The 14,777-nt window shown below is 43.3% G+C and overlaps 1 protein-coding gene across 1 annotated transcript in view; it reads right to left on the bottom strand.

The window, feature by feature from the left end:
• The window catches only part of CCDC38 (coiled-coil domain containing 38), an 87,696-nt gene that overhangs the window by 50,298 nt on the left and 22,621 nt on the right, over positions 1-14,777 (bottom strand). The window contains exons 4-5 of the mRNA XM_040413412.1: positions 7,707-7,882; positions 6,214-6,325 (exon numbers count right to left, since the gene is read on the bottom strand). Of these exons, the coding sequence (XP_040269346.1) occupies positions 6,214-6,325; positions 7,707-7,882 (288 nt within the window). The remainder of the gene's footprint in view (positions 1-6,213; positions 6,326-7,706; positions 7,883-14,777) is intronic.

Here is a 14,777-nt window from a genome sequence, read left to right on the forward strand (position 1 = left end):
TCGCATCGCTGGAGGTAAGTATAAGTGTTTTTTTTATTTTTATATATAGGTACAATACTGGATCATGATGGGGGGGCTACTGGAACATGATAAGGGGGGGCTACTGGCACATAAGGACGACTACTGGCACATGATGGGGGGCTACTGGCACATGATAGGGGGGCTACTGGCACATGGGGGGGCTATTGGCACATAAGGGGGGCTTCTGGCACATGATAAGGGGGCTACTGACACATGATAAGGGGCAGCTACTGGCACATAATAAGGGGCGGCTACTGGCACATAATAAGGGGCGGCTACTGGCACATAAGAGGGCTACTGGAACATGATAAGGGGGGGCTACTGGCACATAAGGACGCCTACTGGCACATAAGGGGGGCTACTGGCACATGATGGGGGCTACTGGAACATGATGAGGGGGGACTACTGGCACATAAGGATGACTACTGGCACATAAGGGGGGCTACTGGCACATGATAGGGGCTGCTGGCATATTGGGGGCTATTGGCACATGATAAGGGGGCTACTGGCACATAAGGGGGCTATTGGCACATTATATGGGGGCTATTGGCACATGATATGGGGGCTACTGGCACATAAGGGGGCTACTGGCACATAAGGGGGGCTACTGGCACATGATAAGGGGTGGCTATTGGCACATAAGGGGGCTACTGGTACATGAGGGAGGCTACTGGCACATAAGGGGGACTACTGGCACATAAGGGGGACTACTGGCACATAATAAGGGGGGGCTACTGGCACATGATATGGGGGGCTCTGGCTGCTGGCACATGATGGTAGGGGGGCTCTTATTACTGGCATATGATTGGGAGGCATCTATGGGGGCACATCTTACTGGCACATGATTTGGGGGGCATCTATGGGGGCACATCTTACTGGCGCGTGATTGGGGGCATCTATTGGGGCACTTATTACTGGCAGATTATTGGGTGGCACTATAGGGGCATCTACTGAGGCTAAAAAGAAGGGGTATTTTATATGGGGGGCTCTGTATAGGGGCATTTTATACTGGGACACATTATGGTGGGTACTATGGAGAAGGGGGGGCACTTTGGGGTCATCTACAGGAGCACTGAGAAGGGGTATTTTATATTGGCACATTATGGGGACATTAGCTCAACTGGGGGCATTACAAAGGGGTATGTTTTGCACATTATAAGGAGAATTATTACTACTGGGGAGGGCATTATGGTGGGCTTTATTACTCCCCCATGGTATGACCCCCTAGTAGCAGCACCAACCTCTCCCTGCTCTGCTATCCCTCTGCCCCTTCTCCAAATCCTTATTATGAAATCTTTCTCATTAGGATAAAAATCAGCTCCACCGAGCCCCCGGCCAAAGTGGTGAAGTGGCATCCGAGATCCCCAAGGGCCAAGCCAAGTAATTGTTTTCATGTGAAATATGTTTGTTTGTAGTTGATCTTTATTATCGATTTTACATTGCAGATTTTTTATATTTTTTGCAGCATATGGGTAAGATTTTATAAATATTTTTATTATTTGGTCGAAAAGTTCATTGGGGGGAGGGGGGATTGTAACAGGACTGCCGTAGAATATCTAAAATAGCTGGTCAAGTAAAATGTTGCATGCAACAATCATTAAATAGGTGGCCAACAAAAAAAGGGGCGGGTCAAAGGGCGTGGTAAAACACTGTCTGAGCATGCTGAGAGTTGTAGTTTTGCAACAGTTGGAGGCATCCTGGTTGGGAAAACACTGTGATAATATTAACAATGGTGGTTCTACAAAAGAGCTATTGTGGGGCAAAGTTCATATTCGTGTTTACACACGTGTTTTAAAATGAACGCTTTCGCCTTTTATAAACAAGTAAATAATGACGCAAAGCTGTGGGGCTGGTGTGCAACTTTTTCCAGGGCTGGTTTTTATCCCCAGTCCGGCCCTGCAGAAAACCCTTTTAAGGACCTGACAGCTGCCATATGTGTACCACGGATGTCAGAGGGTGATTAAAATTTCTGACTTAATTAAATATAAAAACTGGATTTTACTATTCCCCTTGTGTCCCTACACAGTCTCATACTGTCAGCACAGATAGGGCAGTGTGAGCGTGTGCAGTGACACCCCCCACTCGTAACATCCAGTTACCAATTTATTCATAAATTTGTAGGAGGAAAAAAAGAAAAAACGGTTCAGTGCAGAGCTCTACGATGTGCCAGAAGTGTTAAATCATGAAGAATATAAATATGTACTAAAACATATCAGTACGGATGACAGATCATCTTTAGTGTATAACAGTATGCGGTCAGCTAGTAAGCTCCCTCTAGTGGCAGCTGCAGGAAGCAAGAATAAAAGCTCTTACATGACAGTATATGTCTATTCAGAGAGGATATGTCTCAGAAAAAAATAAAGCTTCAGCAATTACAATTGCAGCACAGAATTTTTATCCTATTTAGAACCTATTTAGATTATGGTTCAAATTCACTTTAAATGGGTTAGCCAGCTTATGTTGAGTCTTTTCAAATGTGTGGAAGGCAGAAATATACAGTAGATAATTTGCCACTATATATTCATTAAAAGTTCTGTCTAGTTTTTCCAGTCTGGAAAGCCATATCGCGTGGTTCAGCAATACCTTCTCTCTGAATAGCAGGCTGCTCACGTACATGAAATGGCAGGAAATGGAAGATCATGTGATTCTACACGTCCATGACCTACCTGCACATGTTCTAGTTTCCTTGACATTAGGGGTGGACTGGCCATAGGCTCTACAGTGAAAATTCCTGACAGGGCGATGCCCAGGGGGCCACCTGCACCCTCCTCATGGCTGCCAGCTAGGTAAGTAATGATCTGACGCTCCCTTCCTGACTACTGAATTCAACTGTATTCCCATCCTGGCAGCTGGCGCTGTGAAGTATGCTGTGCTGCTGGGGCATTATTTTGTGATGCACTGTGCTATTCGGCTCTTCTGGGGTGGTACAATGTGTGCAATATGGTGTTGACCCTGCCTTTTATCAATTTGGACCCAACTGCAAAATGGGGCACATTTTTTTTTTCCAGGGCCACTTTAAGTTCCCAGTCCGCCACTGCTTAACATCCAGCACTTACAGTGCTTTGCAAAAGTATTCACCCCCTTAAATTCAATGTTTTGTTAATCTGAATTTTATGTGATGATCAGAACACAATAGTTTAAGGTGGTGAGGTGAAATGAGAAAAATATATAAATAAAACTATTCAGAAATAGAAAACAGAAAATTGGCATGTGCGTATGTATTCACCCCGTTTGTTATGAAGCCCATAAAAAGCTCTGGTGCAACCAATTACCTTCAGAAGTCACATAATTAGTGAAATGATGTCCACCTGTGTGCAATCTAAGTGTCACATGGTCTGACATTACATATACACACCTTTTTTGAAAGGCCCCAGAGGCCTGCAACACCTAAGCAAGAGGCATCACTAACCAAACACTGCCATGAAGACCAAGGAACTCTCCAAACAAGTAAGGGACAATGTTGTTGAGAAGTACAAGTCCGGGTTAGGTTATAAAAAAATATTAAAATCTTTGATGATCCCCAGGAGCACCATCAAATCTATCATAACCAAATGGAAAGAACATGGCACAACAGCAAACCTGCCAAGAGACGGCCGCCCACCAAAACTCACGGACCAGGCAAGGAGGGCATTAATCAGAGAGGCAGCACAGAGACCTAAGGTAACCCTGGAGGAGCTGCAGAGTTCCACAGCAGAGACTGGACTATCTGTACATAGGATGACAATAAGCTGTACGCTCCATAGAGTTGGGCTTTATGGCAGAGTGGCCAGAAGAAAGCCATTACTTTCAGCTAAAAACAAAAAGGCACGTTGTGAGTTTGCGAAAAGGCATGTGGGAGATTCCCAAAATGTATGGAGGAAGGTGCTCTGGTCTGATGAGACTAAAATTGAACTTTTCGGCCATCAAAGAAAACGCTATGTCTGGCGCAAACCCAACACATTACATCACCCAAAGAACACCATCCCCACAGTAAATCATGGTGGTGGCAGCATCATCTTGTCAGGATGTTTTTCAGCAGCCGGGACTGGGAAACTGGTCAGAGTTGAGGGAAAGATGGATGGTGCTAAATACAGGGATATCAATCCAATAGAAAATCTGTGGTCAGACTTAAAGGGGTTCTGCAGTTTGTCATCAGCATCTGACCGGCAGGGGTCCGACACCCGGGACCCCCCGCTGATCAGCTGTTTGAGAAGGCAGCGGCACTCCAGCAGCACCGCGGCCTTCTCACTGTTTACCGCTGGCCTAGTGACGTCACGACTAGTGACCGCTGGCCCAGTGACATTCACTTGAATGGAGCTTAGCCCCACCCACGCCAGTTGATACTAGTCGTGACGTCATTGGGCCAGCAGTAAACAGTGAGAAGGCCGCGGCGCTGCTGGAGCGCTGCTGCCTTCTCAAACAGCTGATCGGTGGGGGTCCCAGGTGTCGGACCCCCGCCGGTCAGATGCTGATGATCTATCCAGAGGATAGATCATCAGTTTAAACAAACTGCAGAACTTTAAAGATAATAATCCATGTTTATTCGAGGTTGTGAGGCACCAAAATACGAAAAAAGTCAAGGGGGGTGAATACTTTTGCAAGGCACTGTATGTCAGTATTCACTATTTCCATGGACCAGACCTGGTTCTTAGTTGCCTGCTACTACTACATTATTATCCCTCCTTACTACTGTCTTGAGGATCATTTTATAGTGTTTCCCTGCTCTGTAGACATGGTCCATCTAACATATGGAACAGAGGGAAAATACCCTGCTCCACATAAAAGTTTCATGTGCAGTAACCAGGAACGGGTACGCTGATGCCACTTAAATGCAGTGGCCGGGTCAGGTGAATAATAGTCTGTATTTGTTTGTGACGCCAATTGCGGCATGCGCAGGGTACTATCCCAGGGCCCTTCCAAGGTGTTTTAACGCACGTCCCAGATTAGGAATGTCAGAGTGGTGTAATGGCCTATAATGTCTCTATAGTTTGGTGGTAGTTGTGTCACAGTGTCTCCTACCTGGGTACGGCTGGCTCCTGGCTCACTTGCAATAAATTTGAGTGTAGTGATAGTAGGAGTAATAGAGGAATTTTGCAGAAGAAATTATGTCCAGACCTTTAGATGAAGTTCAAATGTTGCTTTACTTGAAATAACTTGCATCCAAGCAGTATACAGCTTTGGTCTCTTGGTCCCAGCAGATTTTGGCAATGATTGGCAGGAATGAGTGCTTCTGCTTTAAATTTGACCTCTGCTGTGTGGGGACAGACTAGCTGAGGAGGAATAGGCTTCTCCTAGATCTCTGGACTTATCTCTCATATGGATTCTCAGGGGATGCTTTCTTCCTGGTACTGTGGAGTTTGTCTGTAGTTTTCTGCTTTGTTCCATCCAGCAGAGCTGAAGGTGCTCAGACTGGGTATATTGCCAAGTCTCAGCTGAGACTAGGTACTTGCTGTCTTCCCTATGCAGGGGGACTCCTGAACGCTATCACACAGCCTTCCCCAACAGGGGTGGCTGGCACATTGACTCTAGCTTCCTTCTCCACCGATGCTGCAGGATGTGGGAAACGCCCACTTCTCTCACAGAGGGGAAGCTAAGCTGGAATAATCCATTCCAGCCTACATTCACTAAACTGTCTTGCTAATGTGATGCTGCCACCTATGCAAATTACAGGAACAATTACATTTAACTTGGATTTATATGCACATTTGTGAAAGACATAATGTAAATTACATCAGATGACAGTATGTATGCACTCTCAGAACATGAGAAGGCTGCATCACCAATATGAGTGACGATGCCCTCTCAAACAGCTGATCGGCGGGGTTCCCGGATTTTGAACCCTGCCGATCAGATACTGATAACCTATCCAGAAGATAGGTCATCAGTTGTAAAGACTTAGAAAAGCCTTTTAAGCAGTGACAGCCCAAGGTGTGGGGGAAAGTGTGCACTGCACATGCTGGCTTACATCTAGTAGACAGAAGAGCATGTTTACTGTAGATGCAGCTGCAGTTCAGAAAGAGCCTACCACACATTGGAAAAGACTCAAGGTAAAATGCACAGTAGTTGACCGTGGTGTGTGTTTCAGACATGAAAATGATCTTTTGAGCCCCACTGGAGACAGAAGATATGAAGGTTATCTCTGTACAGCTCTGTGGAATATGTTGGTGCTATATAAGGAACAGGGAATACATCCACTGCACAATATTGTATTACCTAGTTGATGATCTCTTACTTTCAGTGACAGATGACATACGAGAGGGCAGATATCTATGCTCTCTCATAGCTTCTGCTTTAGACAATAATCTCATTAACTTTCCATCTGACCCTGCAATAGAAATAATTACGGCATCATTAATTCAATGGGAGAAAAATACAGTCACAAAAGTTTACAGAAAGTTATTGTAGTTAATTATATTTGCTGACATGTTGGCCTGGAATGTAATCAAGCAATGAGATATATGAAAACTGTAGGCCTCATCTGGATATTCTACTCTCCACTCACTGTAGGGAATATGTATCCCGTGTTGTAGGCAGGGGCGTAGCTAAAGGCTCATGGGCCCTGGTGCAAGAGATCAGCTTGGGCCCCCTTCCCTCAGTGCTTTGTGGCAATGGGCAGGGAAGCACATAGCTTTTGTGCTGCCTGAGGCAAAATTTGAAACCGCACCTCTCCATCATGACAAATTCTCGACCTAGCCCCTTCCCTCCAGCGAGAGGTATAACTTGACCAGAATGCACTTTCTATAATACAGGTGTCTTATGAGGGCGCAAGGGTCCCCCTCAGGCTCCCAGGCCCTGTAGCGACTGCTACCTCTGCACCCCCTATAGCCATGCCCCTGGAAGGCATGGTGGTCAGATTGCTTGATTTGTCACTGCTGAGACAAGCTGCTGCCTGCCTTGTGCTCCATTAGGGTGCTGCCACACACATAGTACTTTTATAGCCTTTTTTTGGCTTGTAAAAAATGCCAGGAAATTCTGTCATATTAGATTTTTTTATTTTTCACTCGTGTAGTTTTTTAGTCACACAGTGTGACGGTTATTTCCCCTATAGAGAGGTCTATGGAAAAACATCTAGTACACCCAGAGCATACTGCAATAAAAAAAAACGCCAGTGACCAAAAAAAGTGTGGAAAAAAAGCCACTACAATAAAGACTGTTTGTCCTGAGTATAATATTTCCCATAGACTCCCATGCAACATCTGGAGCTGGCTTTTTTTTTGCCTTAATAAAGCTGCAAAAAACACCAGCCACCAAACGCCAGTCTTAATAAAGGCCCTTTGTTGCTGTCTTACATTTAGACCATTTTCTATGCCTAAAATAGGCGTACAAAATGATGAATGAGACGGGCCTACCAGCCTGTCCCCTTCCCTGCCCACAATTTTAGATCTGGCGTGAGTGTTGCGAAATACACCTGAAATACGCCTAATTTAGTCATATTTCAGTATAGTAAATGACCCCCTCTGTCTTTTGTGTAATTCAGTGGACTGTACCTCTTGTTTTGCTGAAAATACCAATAAAAAGCACACATATTGACCGAGCTACGTCTGAGTGCCGTAGTTTTCTATTCTAGATTTACAGTAGTGCTACCTTACCACAGAGCACCTACACACTATACCTATGGTGCTGACCATATAGATTATTTTAGAAAAAATGGTGTGACATCAGCCCTATAGTTCTAAAACTAAACTTTAGGTGAGTAAAGTACATACTTTTTGTTACAGGTGGAAAAAGCAAACTTCTTTCTCTATATGTTTTCTTTGCTGCCTCCTCCCTGATTACTCTTTTCTCATTTTGAGCTTCCCGCCATTCCGATGGAGACAACAGGCTAAGGAAATGTTCATATAATTTGTACTCCTTAAGAGTCTCTTCACATTTAGCAATGTCACTGTGAGGGAGACAGAATACGCATAGACAGAAATCATAGGGACTCCATTGCAAAAGTCAAAAGGAGCCACCCTTCTCAATAGCTTCAAGAAATGCACTACTTTATTATTAAGACACAGAGTACAGGTGAAACTCGAAAAATTTGAATATCGTGCAAAGTTCATTTATTTCAGTAATGCAACTCAAAAGGTGAAACTAATATATGAGATAGACTCATTACATGCAAAGCAAGATATTTCAAGCCTTTATTTGTTATAATTTGGATGATTATGGCTTACAGCTTATGAAACCCCAAAGTCTCAATTTTGAGGTACCCTTTGCTCAGGGGGTATGGATTAATTAGCTGACTAGAGTGTGACACTTTGAGGCTGGGTTCACACTTGAGCGTTTTACAGCGCGTTCAAACGCGCTGTAAAACGCTCAACACATGAAAACCAATGCTTCCCTATGGCCCTGGTTCTCACTTGAGCGTTTTACAGCGCGTTTGAACGCGCTGAAAAACGCCCAAGCTCAAACAAGTTCTTGAGCTTCTTTGGGGCGTTTTGACGCGCGTTTGTGGCCATAGGACACTGCAGTCAATCACACAAACGCGCGTTTACTATTGCAAAAAACGCGCATAAAAACGCGCGACAAAAACGCGCGTTAAATGCGCATATCAAAAACGCTCAGGTCTGAACCCAGCCTGAGCCTTGAATATTGAACCTTTTCACAAAATTCTAATTTTAAGCTGCATTAATGCAATTCCTTTTAATTTCCATAACTGAAATAAATGAACTTTTGCACGATATTCTAATTTTTCGAGTTTCACCTGTATAGAGAACCAATATGAGCCAAGAATCGAAACCTACTTATAATATAAGAGACGCAAATGTGCACTTTTTGTAAAGATTGCCCTGCCGTAGTGTTCTGGACATGCACATAGCGCAACTCTCCAATTAATTTCACATGTAAAACAAATATCCACACCTCTCTCTACACCAAATGAGCACATACTACGCAAATCATTTTTGATATACATGCATACATTAACTAGCTTCAATGTCAAGTTTGTCTTGTTTGTACTTGTGACTGAGCCAACCATAGCAGGGCCACCATCTCCAAACTAAAAGGTGATGAAAAATGTAATTCACAAAATGCCAGAAAACCCAGGAGCAAAAGGCAGGACCAGGTTCTTAAAGTGACCCTCTGGGGTATTAAAAGCCGTCTTCCATTCATCCCCTTCCTTGATCCTGACCAGATTATATGCCCGTCTTAAGTCCAACTTGGAGAACACCTTGGTATCAACAATCTGGTTAAACAAATCAGGAATCAAAGGAAAGGGGTAAGGATCACGGACAGTAATCCCTGCTTTCACTGAAGATTTGGAAGGTCTTATGTGTCCTTTAGCCAAACTCTCTCATGGCCGTTCTTTCAGGTCCAGAAAGGTTATACGACCTAGATTTGGGCAACTTAGCTCCGGGAATAAGGCTGATAGGACAATCATATTCCCGATGCGGAGTTAAATCCTGGCATCCACTTTCAGAAAATACATCGGAAAAAAACTGATAAAAAAAGAGGGTAATGTTTTAGTGGTTAACCCCTTAAGGACACAGCCTTATTTCACCTTAGGACCAGGCCATTTTTTGCAAATCTGACCAGTGTCACTTTAAGTGGTGATAACTTTAAAACGCTTTGACTTATCCAGGCCATTCTGAGATAGTTTTTTCGTCACATATTGGACTTCATGACACTGGTAAAATGAAGTAAAAAAAAATTCATTTTTATTTATAAAAAAATACCAAATTTACCCAAAATTTGTAAAAAATACCAAATTTCCAAGTTTCAATTTCTCTACTTCTATAATACATAGTAGTACCTCCAAAAATAGTTATTACTTTACATTTCCCATATGTCTACTTCATGTTTGGATCATTTTGGGAATGATATTTTATTTTTTGGGGATGTTACAAGGCTTAGAAGTTTAGAAGCAAATCCCAATTCTTAGGGACCAGTTCAGGTCGGAAGTCACTTTGCGAGGCTTACATAATAGAAACCACCCAAAAATGACCCCATTCTATAAACTACACCCCTCAAGGTATTCAAAACTGATTTTACAAACTTTGTTAACCCTTTAGGTGTTCCACAAGAATTAATGGAAAATAGAGATACAATTTCAAAATTTCACTTTTTTGGCAGATTTTCCATTTTAATCATTTTTTTCCAGTTACAAAGCAAGGGTTAACAGCCAACCCAAACTCAATATTTATGGCCCTGATTCTGTAGTTTACAGAAACACCCCATATGTGGTCGTAAACCGCTGTACGGGCACACGGCAGGGCGCAGAAGGAAAGGAATGCCATATGGTTTTTGGAAGGCAGGTTTTGCTGGACTGTTTTTTTTGACACCATGTCCAAATTTAGGCCCCCCTGATGCACCCCTAGAGTAGAAACTCCATAAAAGTGACCCCATCTAAGAAACGACACCCCTCAAGGTATTCAAAACAGATTTTACAAACATCGTTAACCCTTTAGGTGTTCCACAAGAGTTATTGGCAAATGGAGATGAAATTTCAGAATTAAAATTTTTGGGCAAATTTTCCATTTTAATCCATTTTTCCCAGTAACAAAGCAAGGGTTAACAGCCAAACAAAACTCAATATTTATGGCCCTGATTCTGTAGTTTACAGAAACACCCCATATGTGGTTGTAAACTGCTGTACGGGCACACGGCAGGGCGCAGAAGGAAAGGAATGCCATACGGTTTTTGGAAGGCAGATTTTGCTGGACTGTTTTTTTTGACACCATGTCCCATTTGAAGCCCCCCTGATGCACCCCTAGAGTAGAAACTCCATAAAAGTGACCCCATTTTACAGGATAGGGTGGCAGTATTGTTGGTACTAGTTTAGGGTACATATGATTTTTGGTTGCTCTATATTACACTTTTTGTGAGGCAAGGTAGCACGAAATAGCTGTTTTGGCACCGTTTTTATTTTTTGTTATTTACAACATTCATCTGACAGATTAGATCATGTGATAGTTTTATAGACCAGGTTGTCCTGGATGCGGCGATACCTAATATGTACTTTTTTTTATTTATGTAAGTTTTACACAATGATTTCTTTTTTTAAACAAACAAAAATCATGTTTTAGTGTTTCCATAGTCTGAGAGCCATAATTTTTTCAGTTTTTGGGCGATTACCTTGGGTAGGGTATGATTTTTGCGGGATGAGATGACGGTTTTATTGGAACTATTTTGGGGTGCGTGTGACTTTTTGATCGCTTGCTATTACACTTTTTGTGATGTAAGGTGACAAAAAATAGCTTTTTTTACACCGTTTTAATTTTAATTTTTTTACGGTATTCACCTGAGGGGTTAGGTCATGTGATATTTTTATAGAGCAAGTTATTACGGACGCTGCAATACCTAATATGTATACTTTTTTTTATTTATGTAAGTTTTACACAATGATTTCATTTTTGAAGCAAAAAAAATCATGTTTTAGTGTTTCCATAGTCTGAGAGCCATAATTTTTTCAGTTTTTGGGCGATTACCTTGGGTAGGGTATGATTTTTGCAGGATGAGATGACGGTTTTATTGGCACTATTTTGGGGCGCGTGTGACTTTTTGATAGCTTGCTTTTACACTTTTTGTGATACAAGGTGACAAAAAATTGTTTATTTAGCACAGTTTTAATTTTTTTTTTTTTTTACGGTGTACATCTGAGGGGTTAGGTCATGTGATATTTTTATAGAGCCGGTCGATATGGATGCGGCGATACCTAATATGCATACTTTTTTTATTTATGTAAGTTTTACACGATAATATAATTTTTTAAACAAAAAAAATAATGTTTTAGTGTCTCTATATTCTGAGCCATATATTTTTTTTTTTGGGCGATTGTCTCAAGTAGGGGCTCATTTTTGGCGGGATGAGGTGACGGTTAGATTGGTACTATTTTGGTGAACAAACGCCTTTTTGATCGCTTGCTGTTGTACTTTTTGTGATGTAAGGTGACAAAAAAAAATGGTTTATTTAGCACAGTTTTTATTTTTTATTTTTTACGGTGTTCATCTGAGGGGTTAGGTCCTGTGATATGTTTATAGAAGCGGTCGATACAGATGCGGCGATACCTAATATGTATACTCCCCCCCCCTATTTTTTACCAATTTTTTTTAACTTTATTTGGGGAAAACGTTTTTGTTTATTTTTACTTGAAACTTTAAATTTTTGGGGGGGAAAACTTTCTTTTTGGGGGTCTAATCCTTTACAATGCATTCCAATACTTCTGTATTGGCTGTATGAGTAATACAGTGAGTATTACTCATACAGCTTCCGGCCTGTGAGATCCAGGGGGCTGGATCTCACCGGCTCGTCACCGGAAGGCAGCGCAATGCCTTCCTTAGGCATCGCGCTGCCTTCCATGCCATCGGGTCCCCCCTACAGCCGCATGGGGACCCGATGCCACCGCTGCCAGCAGCCGCAAACCGCAGGTAAAGCCGCAAACCGCAGGTCTGAATTGACCTGTGGTTTGCGGCGATCACCAACACAGGGGGGTCACGGAACCCCCCCGCGCATTTAGCCAAGGTGCCTGCTCAATGATTTGAGCAGGCATCTTGTTCTGATCACCGCCCGCCGGGCGGTGGTGATCGGAAATACACATGACATTCCGGTACGTCATGTGTCCTTAAGTACCAGGACAACATGCCGTACCGGTACGTCATGTGTCCTGAAGAGGTTAAAACAGAAAAAGACGTATTCAGACAATTATCAACCCAATAATCATCCCAATCCAGAATCTGTCTAACTTGCCAATCGATGGTTGGATTATGCTTGCTTAACCACAGTAAACCCAGAGCCAACGGAGCAGTGAGACCTTCTGTAACGGATCTCCTAGCACCCCGACCGGGTACCTCCGTTGATAAATGCTCCCTGTGCCTCCCGAGGACTCCAAGCACTCCACTCGACACCGATACCACCACAGGAACCAGGAACAGCTCTTACAAGAGCTAGGAGTAATAGCCAGGGGAGTATACACGTATAGCAATCCCCACACACATGAGACGAGGCTCTATGTTGAGTGTAAAACAGGAACACTTTATTGACGGCTACCCGTCCGTATTTATGCAGGTCCCCATCTGGTGTACACGCCCCTAGGGGACCAGAAGGAAGACTGTGACACAGGACAGATACGTAGCACTCAGGATACACAAACACAACACATTCCCACAATGCATCATGGTTTCCTCCTCTCTGCCCTGGAGACACCCGAGGAGCAATTCAATTATCTCTCAGGACAAAGGGAAATCACCAATACACATGTGGGAACAACAGGACAGGAATCACCACCCAAACACACAATGTCACACCCTCACAGCAAACACAGACATTTAACATATTCCCAGATAGCTCAAGTCTGAGTGCATATTATTAGGTGAATGGCACTCAGACAAGATGAATACAATAAAATGAGCTATCTGGGTACCCTCACATAACATACAATACAATTACACAGACAGATGGTTCTGTCACACACCTCAAAACCCCACATGTCCCCATATGGCTTGGATCTGAGCGCTCAGATGCCACAAACACAGTCAAATCGCCATGGGGTTTAAGTTTTGCATGGGCTGATGGGAGGGCCCATAATCCTGGGGCAAGAGGCTGGCAACCAGGCCCCTCCAAAACCCAGTGGCGAGGTTATTTTTGCCACACCTTCCATCACAAAACACAAGATGAACTCCTAATTGGATGTCATGCACCATCTGAGACAAACACTTCTGAGTTAGAAGTGCAGAATAATGGGAAAAACGGAACTGTTTTTCTCTAATGTACTCGGTGACAACCCATGCATACGGACGAGCTGACCATCAATCAGATTCACCCCTGCCCCACTGTCATTAAACACCTCAATCCCCACAGTCTTGGACTCTAACGCCACCTCGGCAGTCAGGAGAAATCGTGTACTACCTGTCAAAGACAAATGCACATTCTCTGACTCCCCTCTTACCCCTCCAAGAGTCAGATGGGAATTAGACATCCCCTTTTCTTTTTTTTTCATCAATCTCTTTTTATTTATGAAAACAAAGAGTATATGAATATCATGTCAAACGTCATTGGAGAAAAGGCAGGACCAGTGCAACTGGTCAAAAGGCATTACATCAAGATTCACAAAAATGACAGGTGTTAGACACTGGAGCTTGGGTCATCTGAGAGAGGCCAGTTTCCAATGACTAAGCAGAATAAAAATCAATAGACTAAATACATAAACTGATGAGGGCGGGGGTGGGGGGGGGGGGAATATGGTCGGGTATGATCACATTATAATCCTGATTTCAGCTGATGATGATACGCAACGTGGAGTTACTGGTGTTGTTTTCAATTTCACCCAATAGTCTCATATTTTGACATTCTAATACCTACAGAAAAGGGGGGGGGGGGGATGGAAAGAGCTACACAGCTACTGTATTGTCATACCTCCGGGGTACCAAAGGTCCCGGGGTTTTACTGTCTGTTTAGGGGATCTTGAATTCCTAGAGTGTCTGTGTGAGTTCCGGTTCCCGTTTGTTCTCTAATATGCGTCAGCCAAGGTTGCCAAGTGTCCAGGAACCCCCGTCTGTTGTAAGTGCTCAAGCCCGCCAACTCCTCCATCCTACATAGGTGATTCATTTTCTCATACCACATGGATATGGTTGGCGGGTCAGGGGATCTCCAGAGTACAGGAATAAGGAGCTTGGCTGCTGTAATCATGTGGGTCTGCAAAGCATTTTTATGGGGGATGAAGTTAGTTTCAGGTCTCCATAATAATATCAAAGGTGCACTGAGCGTCAAGTGGTCCGGGCAGATTTTATTAATGGTTTCCTCTATGGTTATCCAGAACTGCCTGATTTTAGGGCAAAACCACCAAATGTGAGATATGT

This window comes from Bufo bufo, chromosome 1 (assembly GCF_905171765.1).
Source record: "Bufo bufo chromosome 1, aBufBuf1.1, whole genome shotgun sequence".
NCBI classification, from domain to species: Eukaryota; Metazoa; Chordata; class Amphibia; order Anura; family Bufonidae; genus Bufo; species Bufo bufo.